This window comes from Trematomus bernacchii, unplaced genomic scaffold (genome assembly GCF_902827165.1).
Source record: "Trematomus bernacchii unplaced genomic scaffold, fTreBer1.1, whole genome shotgun sequence".
Taxonomy (NCBI): Eukaryota; Metazoa; Chordata; class Actinopteri; order Perciformes; family Nototheniidae; genus Trematomus; species Trematomus bernacchii.
In genome coordinates this window covers 14,443,618-14,466,431 of record NW_022987727.1, presented here as the reverse complement: position 1 = coordinate 14,466,431, position 22,814 = coordinate 14,443,618, and the positions used below count along the sequence as shown (strand labels likewise).

The following is a 22,814-nucleotide window of genomic DNA, read 5'->3' as shown; positions in this document are numbered from 1 at the left end:
TTTGGAGCTAGGATAGCATACAGGCATGTTTTTGTTCAGGGGTTCCTGGGTCCCACTCGCAGTGAGGGGGCAGCTAGCCGATTGGCCAATGCAGAGCGTGGTGCACGCGCTGGAGTGTATGGTTTAACCATGACTGAAATAAATTGAATCCAAGGGCTGAAGGAAGAGGGGAAAGTCTCTTAATAACACATCAGCAGGGTTACATGGCGTAAAATTCTACAATTTAAAAAAGGATCACATGTTACAACTGCCATTAAACCCAGGAAAATGCAGTCTTTATTGTATAGCCCTGGGTTTAGGTTAACCTGGGTTAATTGTGTTTGGGTACCTTAGCTTCTGGGCGTCAATTCTAGAGAGTGACACACAGTGTGAAAAGCACTATTATAATTGGCTAGGCACACTTTTAATATTGCAGTGTCACACAGTGCAGGTTGTGCTATCTCCTGCATGAGATCCTGCAATATAATAAAATGCCAGATAGAAAGCTGTAATAAACGTTTTTTCTCTGAGCCTACTCCTCAGTAATGATTGTCGGCAAATATTTTTAATCTAGGATATTAAAGAACTGATGTCATAACCAGAGCCAGGTTTATATTGCAGCTGATCAAGACTGAGATGGTTTCATGTTTACTTAAAAGGTCAAGGGATGAGCTTATTTCTTGTGTGTCGCTTAGATTTCTTTTGCCAAGTCTTCTAATATCCTCTTCATCTGTAGCAGAAAACAGAGAAAGAAATAGGGAAAAGAAGTCTTTGAATCCATAAGTAGCCATTATGCCTCCTATAATGTTAACAAATGCATACAGCGACACAGTTTTGTTTACAATTTGCATACCAACTAGTGACCGAATCAAGCTGTTTGTATCATTACTTACATTTGTGAGCCAGAATACACACATTACATCATTACCTCTGGCCAGGTGATCAGCCCGAGCAGCCTTCCCCTGTCTGCGACAAACAAGGTCTGAGCTCCAACCAGACTCAGGATACTGTGGGCCTGTGGGATGCAAAGGAACATTTATTTACAGTAACTGATTCCATAAAAGTGGTCATTGTTTTGTGAAATATGCCTATTTACTTTCTTTCAGAGAGTTTAATCAGAAAATTGATGGCAAGGAATCATACTATGCTCAACTAATTTATGACAAGAGACCAAGCAGCAACCTGCGAGTCTGAAAAAGTAAATCCAATTCAGAAGTACTTTTAACATTCCTTCTAATGGCCAGCAAGGGGCGACACCTCTGTTTGCAAGAAGAAGTCTGATTGTATAGAAGTCTATGCGAAAATCCTACTGTTCCTACTGAATTTATTAACTCAGTAAACACTTTCCTAATTATATTATCGTCTCAATCTTTAGTTTAGAGTATTCTTCAATACAGCACTAAGTTCGTTTTGTAAATAATGGTCCCATTTAGAGCAAAATAGACGTTAACGTAGGGTATTCTTTAGGGTTGGCTACCTTTTCTTTGACAGGTTGCTTCCGCGGAGTTCTACAGCAAAAGGTACTAAAAGACTTTAAGTAGTTTGCTAATAATTTTTTTCGGGAAATAGTTTTGTATCAAGCCTGTTTTATGCATGTCAAAATTAGCAACGCAGTTCATATCACAGTTGAACGTAAATCACGGATGCACCTTGTTAGCCAAGCTAGGTAGGGTGAGTGTTATCTAGTAAATTAGCTGTCTTTTCGCTCTTCATCAACTCCACCCTCTGGTCCAAATATTATGGTCACTTTGGGTTCGAAAAAAACAAAACAAGATGGCGACGGACAAGTAGCCAAACATAGGGCTTTTACACGGTAGTCCAGTCAATGTGAGAAAGCAAATAAGACTATTTTCCAAAGTCCTGAACTTTTCCTTAAAATTCATTGTATAAAATTCCTCAAAGTCTTCCTACCTCTTGAACAGTGTTGTGAGGTGATAACAGAACAGAGGTCGGGTGTATGCAGCAGACCTCATCCAGATGTTTCTCCAGAGCCTGCACAGAACAGCACAAACAATTTCACATTTGTATGCATTTTCTGTCAACACATTCTCACTCCCAACTCGTCACATATTGACCATCGGTCAGGGCCCCTTCACGTCACCTTATTACGCACTGGGTACCCATCGAGCGTCAGTTTTCAACGGGCAGGGCGTCCCATAGCAACCTGGTCTCACCAAAATACGTGAAATGAACACGATTCCTTAACACCGGACACGGAATCTGCTAAATGACGTGTCGGCACCACGGAAACATCCCCAATGTAAAGTGAATGAGGATCCTTTTTCGTGGTGGACACACACATTTCTGCAACGTCCCGCAGTGAGCTTAATGTTGTTTTCTACTCTATAAAACGTTTTTAAAATCTACTACTAGAACACGCTCTTGAATAGGGAATAACCTCCATAATAACGTAGATTTTAAAAACGTTTCATAGAGTAGAAAACAACATTAAGCTCACTGCGGGACGTTGCAGAAATGTGTGTGTCCACCACGAAAAAGGATCCTCATTCACTTTACATTGGGGATGTTTCCATGGTGCCGACACGTAATTTAGCAGATTCCGTGTCCCCACCACGTAATGCGGTGTTAAGGAGTCGTGTTCATTTCACGTATTTTGGTGAGACCAGGTTGCTATGGACACCCTGCCCGTTGAAAACTGACGCTCGAGGTGTACCCATTGCGTAATAAGATGATGTGAAGGGGCCCTGACCGATCGTCAATATGTGACGAGTTGGGAGTGAGAATGTGTTGCAACAGTCAGATGCATGCTTGTCATTCAGCAGCATTCAGTACTATTTGTGAAATGATGAGTCACAGTTGTGTCTATCGCTGAAAACCTTATTACTCTCTCTGTTGTTGGACATTGCTCCAATATGTGCTTTAAAACCGCTCTGATAAACAGCTCTATTTTTCTACATTATGCTCTTAAATGGATGTACTTTCATGAAATTAGCTTTTACGTCAGCCGTCCTGTCTGCACATTCTGCTCTCATCCTTGTTTGACATTCAGTCGATGCCAACTGGATTGTATAAATCATGGCCTGCATTTTAAACAGCATCACACAGTTCACTCCTCTGCCTTGGTTCTGAACCCTGCAGCTACCTGTCTGACTCCTTGCAGCCTTTTACCTCGCTCTCGCAGTGACGCAGGAACATCAGCAGCTCTGCACGAAGAACAAATCCCAGAATAATCTGCGACTCTTCAACAGAAGAGAGGAGAGGGAATCAATTTCTCTGCCACAGTCTGCTACAGTTTAAAATGTGTGCCACTCTCTAGCAGGCTGCGAATCCTTTGTTACAAACATGAAAATGTGTTCATGTGATTGCGGCTCAGCTGGCCAACTGACACTTTTTTCACACTTGTCGGCTCCTTATTGAACACTTTCACACGGCTGAATTGCTACAGCTTTTGAAACGCTTACAATTTTTCAGCAATTCTCTCAAAAACTCTATTCGGTATCATAGATGCCTGACGTTTACTTTAGGATCCTGAGGACTTTGTGCCAATTTCCCACACCCTCAAATATATGTTACTCTTTCTTGGAAAATGTAAACAAAATATGACTTCTTGGCAAGAAAATTGGGGTAAAATACTATCAAATTCTGTCTGCTCACCATGTGAGTCCACCACAGGGATTTGTGAGTCAGTGCTGGTGTTGACAGCCAGCTTGACCTCCACCGGCCCAGCAGCTTTCTGAAGCGTCACTGATATCGCTCCTAAAACCTGTCCCACTGGTGTGGAGGGAAGCCTGCAAAAAGAAAAAAATCATGTCACTCTTGGAATAAAAAAAAGCGGCTGTGTTTAAATGTAAAGATGGTGGTGACAAAAGAGCATCTGACAAGTTTGCGCCCAGGTACAAATTATTATAACACTCATGTCAACACATTCAGAATTATAACTTTTGACTCTGGAAAAACATATTTAAGTAGTGCCTGAGAGTCTAGTTTGCCGCCTCCGCCTGAATGCTGTCGACAAAAAACTGTGGGTGATGACGACTTGATTTCTATCCAAGCATATTATTAGGGGCTGAAACTCAGTCTGCGTGAGAGACAGATGAAGAAGGAAAAACGTCAGTGGGGCTGCTGATTGCTATCACCAAGGCGGCGTGCTGACATGTATCATGTTCAAAGCACACGTTGAACTAATTTGCATTCATTTGACATCACCCAGATGACTACTGTTTGAAAATAATCTCTAAATTTGCATACATTTCTCACATAAGCCATGTAGCCTACAGAACTTTCACAATGGAAATGAGTTGACTCCTTATTTATACTTTCATTTAGGGCTTTAAAGTAATATTTAATCATTGCAGAAGGAGGAAATGTAATACTAGAAAAGAACTCTCAGTAGATTCCAGATCTCCACTAGTCTCCTGGACAACAACAAAGAAGGAGTCGACTCAATTATCCCTCCAGGCTCCCTTAGATTCAAGATGGCAGCGTAGATAAGAAAAACTGGGGATTTTTTCATCAGTTATCATGTTTATCTACAGCGGATTGGCTTTGGAATTAATATTGAGATACTTTTGTTTGAAATAAAGACCATAATTGTTCAATTATGTCAGTATTTGAGTTACAGCTAAGGTCAACATGCGGCCTGCAAACAACAGGCAAGTGTTGTTTTTAGCCTAGCTGATAGCAGAAAATGTGTTTTCTAACACTGACCAGTTAAAGATCACTACTGACCCTACCAGCTGTTTAAGAGCAGTTAGGAGTCAGCAGTCATGGTTGTTGTTGTTTTTAGTTTTGCGCATATTAAAACACTGCCTAGCATTGATGGCCCTTAAAGGTGGGGTTGGTAATTTTGGAGAAACCAGCTCGAGTGCGTAGAATTTGAAAATACACAACCGGAGAAAATCTGCCACTTCCTTACAGAGCCCCTCCTCCAACACACACGAACGTGCACATGACCAATGAGGGCACGAGATAAGTTTGTGCCCCGATGGAAGGCTGACAGGCAGGTAGGCCTTCCAGTTATTTTAGCCGGGCCGGCTAAAATGATTGGTCGTGCTTTTTACAGTACTACGGCTTCCACAGATGACATTATTTTATGGATTTTTTGTCAAAGCACTTAAGATATTCATTGCTATCGGGATGTTAAGAGCATTCCATGGAATATAACAAAAAGTGTATCTCGAGCCGGTTTCTCAAACTTACCTACCCCACCTTTAATTACTAGTCAGGGAATAATCAGAGTCTTTAGAAAGTATCTTCAGCTATCTTCCTTTGCTAAATAGGAGGCATCCAGCTAACTTTTGTTGAAATAATTTTGTCTTAACCAACATTTTCATCCCGAAAGCTTCTAAATATCGTGAACGTATATGATCATGTAGGTTTTCCAAGACATTATTCACAATTTTCCATATTCTTTGGAAACAAACAATATCTGTGCATTTTAAAACAAACTGCCTGCCTTGGATGCACAGTTTTCCCATCTGATGGTCATACAAAACTAGTTTTTTCTTAAACCAGTCTAAGTTTAGTTTTTTTAACTAACCGGGGGCATGCCTTTTTCAGGGAGGGCAGGTGTGGGAGCCTCTTGCCGATGGAAAGTGCATCATAGAAAGATGGCCGATTCCCCGAGCGGGCCAGGGCGTTGGCCAGCAGAGTGGCGATGAGGACGGGGATGGCATGGCTGAACTGTCCCGTTAGCTCTACAGCCAGGAGGGCCGGGGACAGGGTGTGTGTCACGGCCCCGGAGAAGGCTGCTGCACCTACAAGAAGAAACCAGGTTAAAGGTACTACTTAATGCGATATACTCGTTATTGTAGACGGATGAGAAAAAAAAGTATTTGAATTGAACTTGCACTTTCATACAATTGTTATATCTGTGCCACTTTATTATTCAAATACTTCATAGCTAGACATCATTGGACAGAATACAGTTGGTTTTGGGACTCTGTAACTTTTTTGTAACTAAAATGTGTCCTTGAGGAGTTAAATCTAATGCAACATTTTGGCAGATCACCATTTCTAACATCCTCATTTGAAACCCTGATTGCTTTCTGGAATCTGTTAACATCTAATCTAAATGAACAAATCGTTAAATTATTGGAACAAGTTCAAAGCTCCTGGCATATTTGTTGTAGAAATAGGACGTGGCTTATACATGCTAATGTAACCCAGGGTCAGGGTAGAATGAAAGAGGGAGATACACAGTGCTGATATTTACAGAGTTGGGTGTAACGCGTTACTATAATAATATTACTTTTGTCGGTAACGCCGGAGTAATGTAACGCGTTACTTTTATAATTCAGTAATTACACTACAGTTACTAACATTGCCCGACACGCGTTACTTCGTTACTTTTATAAAATCAGTAATCACACTACAGTTAGCCTACTAACATAAAGAATTACTAGATTCTCCCTTTGACAAACAAGAGGGATTTCCGCCGCAGGTTTATATTTACGTAACATTTGCGCGACTTGCACATGCAGTGCATAAACATGGCTGAGTCAACAGCGATAACTTTCAAGGGGTGGAGGTATGCCCATTATTGATAAGGCTCCCTCCGCAAAATGAAGCACCCTCCGCAGTCTGCGTGATCTGCCTGTAGGGAGGGGCGGCCCTGCGAGTAAAGTAATGAGTAAAGTAATGTGTTACTTTATGTAGAGAGTAACGAAGTAAAGTAATATATTACTTTTTTTAAAGGAATACACGGTGGCCACCACAGCGTTTTCTGAAACGCTGTGTTTAACTTTTGTCCAGTTTCTGAACAGATATGAGGAGCTGTGAGCTCTGAGTGTGTGCTAACAGCTAACGGCTAATGTGTTGGGACCTTGGGACATGTTGCGCTGTCGGGTGCTGACTGGCAGCAAAAACAACCAATCATAGCAGTGCTTCTCTGGCTGGCTCTGTCCAATCACAAACAAGAAGTGTTCTCCCTAAAGGAATACCCTTTCCGTCCAATGTGAAATGCTGTGGTGTTTTGTGGTGTTTTCTGAAATGCTGTAGCGTTTTCTGAAATGCTGTAGCGTTTTCTGAAATGCTGTAGCGTTTTCTGAAATGCTGTAGCGTTTTGTGAAATGCTGTAGTGTTTTGTGAAATGCTGTTGCGTTTTGTGAAATGCTGTTGCGTTTTGTGAAATGCTGTAGTGTTTTGTGAAATGTGTCTTGCACTTCAGGGCCACCGTAGTAATAAGTAATATGTAATATATTACTTTTTTTGAGTAACGACCCCATCTCTGCTGATATAGGTCATGTCATCATTGTATGAACAACAAAGAGCTATTGATTTTTTTTTTACCAGCGAGTGCGTAACCACCAGGATTTATAGAAGCCCACTGCAGGCCTGAAGTCAGTCCAGTGGAAGACACATAAGCTACTCCTTCTCCAAGAAAACGACCCAAAGCCGCCCCTAGAGAACAGAAATGTAAATTTAAAAAACACAAAAGAAGAGTTCCTCAATCTTCATATTTTACTGCAGGGTTTTCAAATTCTCTGGAGAGACTGCAGCAAGACATATTCAAATAAACTCCTCCCTTCACTCACCGTAGACAAACACTGGCATGAAGTATCCAGCTGGCAGAGGCAGGGTGCAGGCAAGGACCAACATCCACATCTCGGAAACAACAACAGAGACACACACTGTCAAATCTCTCCTCGCCATCTGAACTGCCACACAAGCTCTACTAGCACAGCAGATGAGTCACTGTCACTCTCAATCTGTGTGCAAGGAAATGTTTTCAGTGCTCTCAAATCTATCTCGCACAAATAAACTGAATCATTCCCATTTAAATGTCACATCTGCGTCTGGTAATCAGGGTAAAATTGTAAGTAAATGGATCCCATTGAGAAATAAGGGACTGTTTTCAATAGAGGAATGTCCACTTATACCCTTTTTCCACCAAAATGAAGGTGTTAATGCAGTTTGTTACACAAGAGTACCTGCTAAATCAGGCAATCAAGCAGAAGACTTCTTTCCCGTTGCCATTAGACGGCAGAGATGGCAAAAGTACACACATCCTTTACTCAAGTAGAAGTACAGATACTCGTGTTTAAAAATACTCTGGTAAAAGTAGAAGTACTGACTAAACTTCTTTACTCAAGTAAAAGTAAAGTATGGGCTTTGAAATGTACTTAAGTAAAAAATACCCATAACTACCAGCTGTTTCAACTGGTAACTGGACCTCACTTTATATTAAACATTGAAGATCTTCTATTTCAAATTGTAATTATATCATTGTTAGCTAATGAATGTTTCAACACTGAACAACAACCATTTAGAACACAAGCAAAGAAAAACAAAGTGGGGAAATAAACGCCTACATTGTAGATTCTAGGGTGACTCTACCTCTTCCTTGGAAACAACAGAACAATTATTACCGTAATGCTTTAAAAGTTAAGTGAGTTATAATTGTGTTTGTGAAGTAACATTATAGCTGAAAACATCAGCATAACAATAGTTTCCTGAACCACACATCGCCAGGAATCGCTTTTGATGCCGTTCATTTCGAACATCACCCTCATATACTGTATGGTCATGGGTGAGGGAGATTAATATCTCCGCTGCTCTCAGTATTGTCGCTAACTTCATCACCCGTTTTACGCTTCCTCCCTAACGTCCGCCATTCTCATTGGTCCCTCTTTTTTAGAGAAGACCAGGAAATGATGGATATACGGATCGTGTTAAAATCAATAGGCACGCAATGACTCTAAATAATAATGATCACACCACCAAACGCAGATTAAAACTAAAGTAACAAGCCTGTTTTGAAAATGTAAGAAGTAGAAAGTACAGGTATTTGTGTTAAAAATGTAAGAAGTAAAAGTAAAAATTTGTCAGAAAAACAAGTAGTGGAGTAAAGTACTGATACCAGAAAAATGTACTTAAGTACAGTAACAAAGTATGTGTAGTCCACTACTTCCCACCTCTGTTAGACGGTTGCTTATCATGGAAAGCAACCGTATCATAACAAATATACACTTTTTTAAATCTGATACTTATTCAGTCTCTATCAAACTCTCAAACCACAGTTGGTGATTCTTGAAAGAATAACAAAGACAGTTTCAATTAGCTTTAATTTGTGTGTTTTTTCGATTACAAGCAAGGTAAAATGATTGTTTTTGTCAATGGAGTCTGTTGGCTATGTGGAGAGCTTGTCAATTATATGCTTTGTAAATGAATACATTATAATAATTGTCCTAATCCCTGTCGATTTTTTTAAATATATATCTATTAACACATATGCCTTTAATGCGTGTCATAGCATTTCGCAGAATAAGGGGCAACTATGTGCAAGTCAACCCTGGTGTCATGTCACTGCTGATTGAAGCTTGAGCTTTTATAAACTGTGACTACTGTGCGGTGATTTGTCTGAGAAATGAATGCCAGTTGTACCCTTGTAAAGACAAAAGCCTGATGCTATTGGGTGTCTTTGTCTGGTTGTTATAGTAAATGGACCCAACTACGGTATAAGAATAAAAGAAAGGCATTTATGTTCTAGTTTTGAGCACAAATTGAGAAAAATAGATGTTTGGTTGGTCTGGGTTCTTGATCAATACCGATGATTTGGCCATTACTTGGTCGGCTACTGAGATTTCTAGCTGCCATCTGCAGTGTTGCTATGAGTGAGCATCACATATCAGAAGGCATTTCCATCCTGAAAGGGTAAACGGTCTTTAGCTCGCTCTACTGTGAAAATGTAAATTAGTGTATGTCAATTAGGGGTCACTGTGTCTCGTCACGACTCCTGTTGATCAGTGCATGGTAGACTGAGATAAAGACACCTTGAATGGTTTTTCCATTGTAAGTACCTTCATTAGCAGAAAGACAGCCAGAGGTAGGAAGACAGGACTCCCTGACGAGCTCCACTCCAACAAAGCCTCGGGCCCCAGGTGAAGAGATGCATTGTTGGATTGAGAGCTCCACTGCCTGCTGTCCAGTAAGGAGGTCAGGAGCTGCTTCATGGTGTGCTGAGAAACAGATTACTGCCCTTCAGATTAATGTGTGAACGCACAACACACTCGAATTAAACAAAAGGTTAACATTAAAGGACTAACCTCGCATTTTTTAAAACACATTTTCAAAAGACAATATTGTTTATTTGTCCATCTCTCAATGCCACTTTCTATCTGTGGCCCTTATCCCATTCGTTCATGGGAACTTATTTGGATTATAATTCGTTTTGGGCAAATGTCACACTTTGTTGTGAACTATTTTCAGATGCGGACTAGTTAGTACGTATTTACGGCAGCAGGAGAGTGTTTGAAATGTTGACTCATAGAGTGTTGCAGTGCAGTGTAATGAAGAAACCTGACACCTGGTGCAACAGTGTGGCTCAGTGATGGGTTTTCACAGTTTTTGAACAATTGACCTCTAAGGCGCATAAAGTGTTGGTCTTTTTGTGGGATTTGTTATCAATAAGAACAAACTACAATAACTCCAGCCTTATCTGCTATCAGCTACCTTTCCCTGTACATGCTGTTTATTAGTAATGTGTTTAAATTCATGAGTAAACAGTTTGATGATGATCAGTGGAGAAACACACCACACATCCTATAGCATATATTCATTGATTTTGTGTGTACATGTACACAAATGGTGAACTGAGCCTTTATGAATGTTGTTGATTCCTACCTTAGAAGCCATATATTGACCAACAGAGTGGGGGAATGTCAGAGATGCCAGGAGGAAAGCCACCATGCCTGAGTATAGACCCTTCCTGCAGAGAGATGTTCATATACAGGGATTATTGTTGTAATGTTGCATTCATTTAGGTCATTATGGAAGCCCTATAAGGGGGAAGTGATAATACATATTCTCTGTCTGATTTGTTTATAAATCAGGTTAACAAAAAACTAAAAATGTGCATGTTGTTAGGATCATTTTTCCTGTTTGTTTTTGTAATACTCATTTTGGCCACAAGAGGCAGAAATGCACTGCTTTTTAGCAGGTTGCTAACATATTCATTCTTGAGCACAGGGTAGTGATGCACAATCATATTTAAACACTTTATCTATATAATACTAATTTTAACAAGGTTACATAGCGCATTCATGAAGAAAAGCTATCAAACCATAACATTTAGTACAAATATAGGAAATGTCTAGAGTGAGATGATAAAACCCTACAACTTCAGTCTTTTGTGGCAGAAATGAGTCTTACTAAAACATTTTGTTCACCTGTTTTCACAGATGAGAAATGTAATAAATAAGGAACCTGATCGACCTTGCGAAACATTGTATTTCAGGGGGGGAAACTATTTCGAAAATACTTGGCCCACCACAATGTTTATTCTTACTCACTTCCAAAGTTAATTCGTCACAAGTTGAGGATTTTAGTCGAGACGTTTTAATTGGCAAACTGCTCGGTGTGGTCACAGCAGAAAACAACATTGCTAACCAGCTCTGTTTTTCTTCAGATCTATGCTTTGAAAGGTTTCAGTGTTTTACACTATTTAGATAGTATAGATAAAATCACTAGGTAAACCTTTTAAATGTGGCTTGAAAGGCCCTGTCATTTATCATCAAGCCTTTTAAAGTTGTTTATACAGTTGCATAACAGATGGATTTGGGTTGTAAAGCGGTCAGATTTTTGCTACAAAACAAACTGTGCTTCTGGGACACTGGCCAATCAAATCGCTTGAATAGCTAATTACTATAAAAAAGCTCTTACTCTGTGGTCAGCATCTTGTTGAACATTGGGTTTGTTTTAGTGAATTGCAGCATCCACCGATGGCAGGCGAGGTAGCAGCAGCTCACAGCTCCACACAGCAGCCTGGGACAGAAAGCAGACTCAGCGGGACACAAGAGGCTTATTGTAACCCAGGCAGCAAGTCACTATCGGAAGTCATTAGACTTGGACTTGATGAGGGGGAAGCCAGGAAATGATTGGTAACAGAAAAGAAGTACGCTGATTAGACTCGGAAGAAACACAGCAGAACCAGTCAAATCATTTTGATGATGTGTGATGTAAATAAGGATGCCAAATATCAATTTATTTGTGTGAGACACGGACAAACATAGGACTTGTTTAAATATTCAGATGCTCTCGAAAATAAACTCACCCAAGAAAGGCAAATAGTAGAATCTCCAGCGAGTAGAAGGGAACAGCAGCGGGGAAATTCGTTTTAAACAATGCCTGAGGAGTCTCTGTGGACAAAGAAACAAATTGAAATCATCCCTCCAATCTCTTCCAAATGTAATCTTCCCTCTCTTTATTGCATTGAGATTTTTATTGAAATTCATGGGCTGTCAGCTTAAGTGTTTTGCTGATTTTGCCAAAGCTAATGTTTCCACTCATTATAATGACAATTAATTAGATCACTGACAACTCACTGACTAGACAACATTACCCAAGCACAACATTAACTCTGAAAAAAAGTATTGTGTTAGCTGCCCTCAAATGGGACTAATGGGAGAAAGAAATGTTGCTTTTTAATTTAACCATGCTTATTGGCAAACATGTATACAGATAAAAAATTAACCAGAGTTATTTTGTTAGGATTGTCGCTTGATTGAGTGGTAGAGTCCGCTTAGTGAAATGTTGCTTTCGTTGCAGTGACCACCTTCATAATGTAATGTAATATTAGACTTACAAAACGTGTAGTTTGCCTAAAGTTCCATGTATAAACATAGCTTCCAATGGTAATAAAATATTTAGTTATTAACATAATACATAGCCGTAGCTAATTAGCTAGCTGTAATTGTAAGGCGCCACACAGTGAATTAGTAGGCTAGCTCAGTTTATTAGTACAGGGGTTAGTACATGTGGATTCATTGGTACCAGTCCAGACTACATCCTCAATGTTGTGTAAGTTACATTTGTTGCTTTTTAAAGAGTGATCTGTGCTAATATGTTGAGTTCATGTTGAGATAACGTGTATTTCAAGACTGTAGTTTATCCAGGGTTTTGGTATTGAGTATCAGCTGATAACAAACGTTTAACCAAGGTCATGTTATGTTATTGTGGCTTCTTTTCCTCAGGTCAAGTCGTCAGTGAAGCTTCTCCCTGTTCACCATGAGGGGGCGAGTGCTGATCACAGCCTCCATTACCTTCATCTCCACTCCACACGGAGAATAGGCGGAAGGTCAGCGCCCCGCAGGCGGCGGAGAAGAAACACGGGTAGTAATGCCTCAGGGCGAAGTGAGAACACATCACCTCCACACTGAACAACACACCTGCAGGAGCAGAGGAGCGTGGGGACAGTAAGTATTCTCAGATAACAGTGAAAATCATAATTTAGCCTGCATGTGTGGCAACAAAAAATATGTTAAAAGGAAAAATAAATATATTCAATGTGTTAATATATATTCAATGTGTTAATTGATAGCACTGGTGGAAGAAGTATTCCGAAGTTAATATAATAACTAACTGACTAACTGTCAAATATTGTTATAAGTAAATGACCTTTATCGTATAATCAGTAAATGTAGTTAAAGGAGAGGTGTCATGGCCATTTCCACTGATCATAATTCCATTGTTGAGGTATACTAAAATAGATTTATATTGTGCATTTTTCCAAACTCACATTGGTTTCTCATACAGCATCTCTGTAAACTACGTGTATTCACTGAATTTCACTCTCTGCCTTTAACGGCTCGTTGTAGCTCCAAAAGCTCCAGCCCCCACCCTCCCTGTGAGCACAGTGTGCTCTGATTGGTCGGGACGTTGTGAATCGCGCTGAGCTCCGTGGAGGTGTTGTTTCCTTGTTTAGGATACATAGCGAAACACAGCCAAACTCATCCTGAGCACACACAAAGTCACATCCGAAGTAAAAACAATAAGTGTGGCTTGATATTGAGTAAGAAAAAGGTTGATAAACGCTGTGAGAATGGGTCTGCAGAGAGAATTTCGCCGCGATCCCAACTGTCTGTTATCAGCCTGCAGCCAGGGAGGAGAAATCAGCAGAGCTGCCTGCTCCCTGCACACAGATGTGTGTGTGAGGAAGTCCGTGGATTGGTCAATTTGGACCAATCAGCGGGGGCTTAACGTAACGGCTCCGCGGACGTAACGTAACGGCTCCACGGATTGGTCCATTTCGTTCCGGGTACATCATGCCGTACCCGGAAGAATCAAATGGAAAATGACGTATCTCCAACGAGGCGTTTTGGGGAGGTATTTTCTGTGTTAGAGTTTTATTCGCTATAGAGTGTACTTTGAGGGTTTTGACTCTGCAGACCGTTTACATGCATAAAAACCTTCATAACACACAAGGGGACGGGTAATAACCGGAAAAGCATGACACCTCTCCTTTAAAATATTAAATGTACCCAATACAGAAAAATCTAAATAAAAAATTATACAAAATAGCTGTTCTTTTTATAAATAGCTGTTCTTTTATAAACTGTTGGCTAGTTTAATTTTTAGTTTAATTTTAAACACAATATAAATTTTAGTATTTAACTTCTGTGATTTTTATGCAATATCTTTATTTGGCGTAAAATAAACGTAGTAAATAAAAAGTTTAATATTTTCCTCTGAGTTTTAGTGAAGTAATATATAGTAAGCTGAGGTGCTGTACCCCCTACAAGGTTTACCTAAATAAAACGGTGAATTGTGAGTATTAAAATGTTAGGTAGAGAGGGGATCAAAGGAGAAGGAGGTGAGGGGAAATGATTAACATAATAACATGGCAATTATGTGAAGCAAAAAGGAAATAAAAGGTGGAATAGCACAAATCAGCCAGGTACAAATCCTTGTTGTCTTTCACCGGTAATGGGGGCTCCAAAGCAGCTGGCTACACCCACTGCAGCAGCTACAACCAGCATTTCTCCACCAGCTTTTTCCTAAAAGAGAAATGTAGTATAATAAAAAAAAGAATTCTGACCTTTTGAATCCTACACAAAGTAACATTTAGGATATTCATGAATTGACATAATGACATCACTATGTAAAAGTAATGCTTCTATTGGCCAGCACTCCAACACATTATACATGATATGCAAAGGGTTGGGACATCTCTGCAACCATGACCAATCACAACAGCTAACTAATCAGTCACTGTAGAAGCGCAAAAAAGAAATGTGATACCTGAACATTTGCATAACAGAGTCCCTTTAACTTCACAGATTTTCAAAGGACAGGTTCTACAGTTTCTATTTCTAGCAAATATATGTATTTCTTTTATGAAGATGGAAAACAATATTTAACTTCACATTCACTCATATAGGCTATTCTTTCAGTAAAAATGCATACACATACATCAATCTTTGCTTCTTCTTAAAGCTATTCATTTTCCTTTTAGCCACTTGGGGGTAACCTGAAATCATCACTATTGTAATGGTCAGCAAGTACAAACAGGAAAAAACATTGTAATTATAACTAAATGAAATAGGTGGGATTAACTGGGTTTATGAATGCTAAAAACAATGAGCTAAAAGACACTAAGAACTCTTTAGATATCTTTTTAAGTATTGTTTATAGAAATGTTTTGCTAGCTATATCTACAGTATATGTGGATAAAGGCTTCATTTTTGAATAACTTTGCTTTTACCTTGTTATTGGCTTGTATGAGATTGCAGAGGTTGCTCAGGTAGGCTCCAATCATAGCGGAGAGATGCACAAATGGACCCTGATGTTAAGAGGCAAATATGAAAAACTTTGTTTATATCACAATTCATTCCATTTTAAAGACTGGTTGCCTGCTTTGTAAGACAAACATGTACACTGTCTTGTCTCTCACCACTTTGCCCAGGAAAACAGTGCTGCCGGCTGCCAGTGTGCAGATAAGGCCCAGGAACTTGGTAGACATGTTAGTGAGAGACAAGTAGTGAGGCATTTTGAAGCCAGCCAGCATGGTCCTCACCTCAGGTATCCCCGAGCCTGAGGGGAAATAAGGTAACAGGCCAATATTTTTTAAATAGTTGTGTTGGTTAAAAGAGGTACTAAAGCAATCAGAAGAGCGAGTCTACAGTGTAAATGAATACCCAGTAATGAAAGTAAAGGGTAAGTGGGTTGCAAGGACAATCAGCAAAAAGTAAGACGAACATAAAGCTTAATCTATTTGTTATTGGTAAAGTTAGGTTTTCGTATACTACACAATGTTTTTTGTTTTTTAATCTAAACTTTCTAGAAGTTCGGTCCCATAAATCAAGCACATTTGCCCTTTAACAGTACATCTGACAGCTTTTCTCCTTGGCAATCATAGAGCAATGTCTGGCATGTCCAAATACTTAATGGTAAGAGGCCATAAACATGAAGCCAACGAGATAAATGTCTTAAAATGGGGTGCTTGAGGCAAAAGCGTTGAGGCAGGGTTAATTGCCCCCTAAATGTAGATCGATTTGAATTTATAATTCATCATCGTATCGCACCATGCCCTTTCTGGCACTGCCTTCAACACACAGGATACACAAACATTTAAACCACCAGGATAGAGATCTCTGCATCCTGGAAATATCAATAATCGTTTTTAATGGTTGTTTGTGAGAATGTTGACTATTCATATAATACATCCCCCTTTACCACTCAAAGATATATCACCTCTGTGCCATTTACTTTCGATAGAAAAGAAAGATGTCTCTAAAAGGAAAATTCTAGATATAGGCTACAGTGCGTTTCTGTCCATGATCTCATCTTTTTCAAGTATCCTTGTGCAGCACTTAAGATGAAAACCCACTTCATGATACTCTTTCTTCTATGAGCTTTAGAATGTCATGTGAGATTACTAATTATAATATCTGCTTTTCTTTGTTCAGCATCTACCCTATAGCTATATACCTCCCACTACCAGGGATGCATGACACAAAAGAGTTCCCTGTATATTTTCTTATCACAATTGGTTTCGAATCAAAAAGGTGACGGAAAATCCCCATTTAGGAGCAAAAGTGCATTTGCACACTGAAGTCGTATATAATAAACAACATTAAAATGTGAAAAAAAAATCAAATCAAACTCACCAGTGTGTAAAGTCCTTTATTCTAATACTTAACGCTGCCATAATTGTGTAGCTGTTTTTGGGATAGTGGAAACCACTACTATTCAAAGGTAATACTTATGGCGCATTTCCACTACAGCGCGGTTTAAGAGTGTTTATTTCCGTAACAAAGTGACATCACTACGTGCTTCTATTGGCTAGCGCTCCAACACATTTTACGTGATAGGCGAAGGGGAAGGACATCTCTAAGCGGTTGACCAATCACAACAGAGCTGTCCAGCTAACCAATCAGAGCAGACTGGACTCTGGTTTCAGACAGAGGGGGAAAAGAGGTGCTGCAGCACAGGTAGTATGAAAAAAATAAAGAGCTTTTTGAACATTAAAGCATGGAGACATGTCACAGTAGAGGCAGAAAATACAATTATGAAACCTGAAAATGTGCATAATAGGGCCCCTTTAATTCATTTCAAATGGTGTTGGTGTCCACCTGACAAATCTGCTTTTTGTTCGGTTTTTGGTGTCCACCAAGGGAAATATCTTGCCCTTTAGATGCTAACTTGTCACTAACTTCATAACTGTTGGCTGTTACAGACCTGTGGAGAAGGGACAGATGTTGTGGGAAAACGACGATGCGACAGCACAGAGGCATGCTGGGTAAAGAGTCCAGCAGAAGAACTGCAGCAGACTGTTGCCCTCCAGCTTCATGTAAAGCCCCCGGTGAGCTACAAATAGAGTGAAAGACAAACATTTATAAAGTGTGTTGCTCATTCATTTATATTGTCAGTAATTGAGTGCATGTGTGTGTACCTGTCAGCAGTTTTGTCACGCTGAGGTCCATCAGAAAGCTGAGGATGGCAGTGAAAACCCCTAGAGCAGCGTAGCCATACCACTCTATCCCACACACTGCTCCCAGACAACACCTCAGCTTCAACAGCCACTCTAAGCACACACACATATTGGTTAGTCTTCCTAAAGTTTTATTTGTGAGGCATACAAATATAACAATTAAGTGAAAAACCATTTATAGAGATGTATTCAAAAAGACTATGTATAACTTGATTTTGTAAACCCAAGCAAGAGCATTGTACCAAGTTAATTGTATCTAGTGAAAAGGGGCTTCAAGAATGTATGTATATCCATTTTCAATATGGACGCAAATAGCAATAGAAATATAAACAAGCAGCCCCTAATTGAAAATATCTGCAAAAAAAAAATGTTTTAACACGTATGAAATGGAAATACAGCATATGTGTAGTCATGCATTTGTATTGAATTTGAAAGAAAAAGGCTCTACGTATTGAGAAAAAACGGTCACGGTCTGTCCTAAACTCTTAATTTCATTAGCATTTCCATATCCTAGAAGTCTTGTAGCACATTGATTGATTGATTGCTATGTTCCTGAACTCAGCAGTAATCTATGAATCATGTCTTTAAGGTCAAACAATATCACAAGAAGATGACATGGAAAAAGCTCCTCTATAGTGCATTAATTGGGTCAGCATTGATCCCGTTTAAATGATTTTCCACTTTGGTCTGACCTTTGATTGTAGCGCGGGACCGTCGGCATGGTTTCCATCGATCAGCAAGGAGCGGACTCTTATATGATGTTTCTGATTTACTTTCTCGCTCCCTGTTGTTGTTCTCTCCGATGATTTCACTCCCAGCAGCCTCATCCAGGCTCTTCATTTTGTTGTGAAGTGTTGTTCTAATTGTTTGAAGAATAAGGGCTAAAACAAACAATGATTCAATGATAATAGGAAAAAAATGAATGCACAATAGCTACTTCAAGCATATTTTTATAGAAAAGAGGCAAGCTCACCTTCTGTTTGGAATGAAAGTGTGTTTTCTGTCCGCATGTGTGCCCGTAGTATAGGTGTACCTCCACTGACCTCTGTTCAGGTATTAGCATATAAGGGATGGAGCAGTCACGGTTGAGCTAACATTAACTCTTTGGAGGAACAAGTGCCCTTCATCTGTCTTTGTTGTGGAAAAGCATTTTGAGAAACATTTTCATGCTACTCAGCGTTTTAATAGGATTTACGGTGATGTTATCAACCATACTGCAGAAAAATAAATAACTAATTTCTTAAAAGCTGTTCCAATTTATCTCATGAGACACCAGAACAGGTTTAAACTACTGGTGATTATAATGATCTTATATCTGTTTTGTTACAGTAAGAAATATTTGTGGACAGATGTAACCCAAAGGACAGAAACAAATTGATAACAGACACCCAGTTATTTGTAGATATATACCCAGTAAAATATGGATATATTAAGGGAAAAATATCAAATGGCAGCTGCCCAATGTCCCCCTTCAGCTGCAAAGGGTAAATTATGATTTATAGTTCCTACGCAGATCATATATTTACCATATTTACCGTATGCCCCTCGAAAGGCCAACAAGCCGCCTTTTTATTTCAGTTTGAAATAGATTTTTTTTTAAAATAGCATAAATAACATAAAACTAATAATCTCTTTTCAGAAGCTATTTGTTTTTTCAAGGTTGGTGTGGTTGTTTGTCTTTATAGAAAATACCTTGTGACTTTTCATGTTTCTTCGCTTCCCCAGCATGTAAACAAAGACCCTCCTCTGGGGTCCGACCACGGTTTAAAAACCACTGTACTAACCAGATAATCATACAGTAGGTAACTTAAACCTGCAATAATTAAGTCCATGGCCACAACATCAAATGTGACTCTAAGATACCTGTTGAGTTGATATGGCTAACATCCATCATTAAACGAGCATCATTATGATGAATTTAAGTCAGCTGCCAAATGCTCCACAACCAGCTAGTGAACCAAAACAGAATAGTTGTAGATAGCTGAAAAGATATTAAGAATCTCCCTTAAGCCAAGGGGAGCTGAAGAATTAGGCATAACATATTGAGCACACCTAATTTAAAGTTGCATTTAGAGAGTTTTCCTTTTTTTAATGAACCAACCAACTATTATCAACTACTTTCAGTAGAATAGCATGATACGATGAGAAGACACTCATAAAAAACATATTAAAAAGTATATGTTTGCATTTTTCTATAAAAGGTGCTGAATTATTCGATTAATTTATAATTTTTTGTCCTCCATTGTTACCATGACAGCAATATTTAGTGTGATTATCATTTTACAGCTCCGATTCATAGGAACGACTGTCATTGCTATGACATTCGTTGAATCAGTGACTGGCTTCAAACACTTATTTGAAATTCTCCAAGGACAAGCAAAATACATCATTAAACAATAATCATGGATTTCTGAAAATGTCAGAGACTTTGGATTAAATCAACGTTTCCGAGTAACTGAGCCAACTGCTCAAAGCTTAAGTAATCTCTGTTCGGATCCTTACACACACACACACACACACACACACACACACACACACACACACACACACACACACACACACACACACACACACACACACACACACACACACACACACACACACACACACACACACACACACACACACACACACACACACACACACACACACACACACACACACACACACACACACACACACACACACACACACACACACACACACACTTTACATGAGGCTCTAGTTAATGTTTATTTTCCTCAGTTCCACCTCCCCTTAGGCTTTGAATTAGCACTGAGTTATTATAGAGATCTGAAATGTTCATGCTGGTTGCGTCATTCAGTCACACACACACACACACACACACACACACACACACACACACACACACACACACACACACACAGGAAATGTACACACATACTTTGTTCACTAAAAATACGTGTTTCCATGGGAACAGCACACCTAGGCGCACAGAGAGCCAGACAGGAGGTTGCTTTACTCAACTCTCGTAAACAGTCGTCGCTGACAACAAATCTCCCAGGTAAAAAAATATAACAACTGAATATAAATGTCACAAGTTAAGTACATTTAAAATACAATTAAAACTATGAAATACAAAACTGCATCTGTGAACAGCTGAGATTTTAAAGTGTTCTTTAAACAACACTTGATGGAATTAAGGGGGGAAAAACTGCATTTTCTTTATTTATATAATGTAACTAGTGCTTGTACAAAGTGGATTTTCCATTTAGAAAAACTTGGAAACTACATCAACAAAACTCAACCTGTTGAGCCATGCTGATTTGTATGTTCTGTACACAGTTTGTACAAAGAGTCTTATATTAAGTAGAGAAGTAGAACAGTTCTCTCTGTTTTGATTCATAATGGTTTATTTTCATTAGAGAGTTATACCAGGTCACATGTGCAAGCCCATTAATGCATGTCTTTAAGCTTCACTTATCCATACTTTAATGTATTTATGTATTTCAAATGTAACTAGGGTCAAATGACAATATGCAGTATTATATGAAACGTTGCCCCCATGTGGCCAAAAACTGAAGTGATTTGGTTTATTTTTGCCCACATCTTGGTTAAATAACTTGCAAACTTTATATATACTTTCCAAATGCTGGTTTTGTCTGTTATTGGATTTAAAGAGCACTTCTTTTTATTTATTGTTAAAATAAATCAATATCTTTTGAAAATTAAAATCTACTTAATACGATACGATAATACTTTAATGGTCAGATTAAGTCTGAAATGTGACTTGCATCACAGCAGCTCCATGTGTAACATCAGCATAGACAGATATCGAGACACAATACATGAAACAAACAACAAACATTTTACATAACAGCACAATCACTGAGAGAAAACATACTGAAAGACCCTTTAGCGTGCATTTGATCTGGGATTTAGCTCTGTATTAATTTAATATCAAGTCTAATACATAGAATTGTCAAGAGAAGTGCAGCTTTTTAACAAGGATCAAATATGGAGGTCATGTGAAGGCCGGTTAGCTCCCAGTCTTAGAAGATTGTTATTCATGAATATCTGCACCCACAAAGCTGACCATCTACTTATGAAAATAAATTAGCGGCGGGGAGACGTCCTTCTTGATCAGACACTGTGGGGGGCTTGTCCCTGAGCCGGCAACATTATGTAACACACAGAAGCTGAGGCAGACACCACAGAAATGTGTGTGTGTGTGAGAGTGTGTGTCATTGTTCTTTATGGGCAGACAGGAATGCATACATACAGAGGTGACTCAATGTCAAAGGGGGCACGAGGTGGATTACTGACAGCCAGATCAGATCCACTCTGTCTTCCTCCCACTCTGTTGTTATTTTTGTTTCTCATTTTCATCGGTCCTGCCAGCTCCCTGGAGTTTTTTATTTACAATATTTTGTATTTATTTAAATGTAAGTCTCTTTTTCTTCTTAAATAATCTCCAACTTCATCTTAATTGCAGGATTAATATTGTTATTAGGGCTGTCAGTCGATTAAAAACATTTAATCGCATGATTGTCCATAGTTAATCGCGATTAATCGCAAATTAATCGCACATTTTTTATCTGTTCTAAATGTACCTTAGAGGGATATTTTTCAAGTTTTTAATACTCTTATCAACATATGAGTGTACAACTATGCTTTATATGTTTGTTTATTATCATTTGAACAATGACAAATATTCTCATGAATATTAAACACAACAACCTCTGAACATTACAAATATTCGCCTCAATTCAACCTAGAACCTCTCTCATACAATACTGTGTGTGTGTGTGTGTGTGTGTGTGTGTGTGTGTGTGTGTGTGTGTGTGTGTGTGTGTGTGTGTGTGTGTGTGTGTGTGTGTGTGTGTGTGTGTGTGTGTGTGTGTGTGTGTGTGTGTGTGTGTGTGTGTGTGTGTGTGTGTGTGTGTGTGTGTATGAATGAATGAATGAATGAATGAATGAATGTGGAGGATCGTTGGAGCTATGTGCAGCTCAAGGCATATATGCCTGTGTGTATGAGCTGTGTTGCGGCACTATCCGTGCTGAGTGTGGTGTCTGGCTACCTGCATAAAGTCAAGTGCTCGGCGCAGTTGTCGGCGAAATGTCGCTCCTCTGTTTTCATTGAAACAGCTCCTTATATCCGTTAGCTCAGCTAGCTAGCACCAGATGCTAACAACAACACGTA

At 39.2% G+C, this 22,814-nt stretch overlaps 1 protein-coding gene across 1 annotated transcript; it reads right to left on the bottom strand.

Annotated features, from left to right (window-relative positions):
* Positions 1-538: 538 nt before the first annotated feature.
* Positions 539-18,490, bottom strand: clcnk (chloride channel K). Its single transcript, XM_034145166.1, has 19 exons — positions 18,343-18,490; positions 17,612-17,743; positions 17,398-17,526; positions 15,611-15,750; positions 15,422-15,499; positions 14,639-14,714; positions 12,981-13,106; positions 11,993-12,077; positions 11,602-11,703; positions 10,564-10,648; positions 9,741-9,899; positions 7,476-7,545; positions 7,231-7,341; positions 5,480-5,696; positions 3,595-3,728; positions 3,109-3,179; positions 1,891-1,971; positions 908-994; positions 539-709 (listed from the first exon to the last, which is right to left on the bottom strand). The coding sequence occupies exons 1-19, from the start codon at positions 18,488-18,490 to the stop codon at positions 671-673; spliced, it is 2,070 nt and encodes a 689-aa protein (XP_034001057.1). The 3' UTR covers positions 539-670.
* Positions 18,491-22,814: the final 4,324 nt, after the last annotated feature.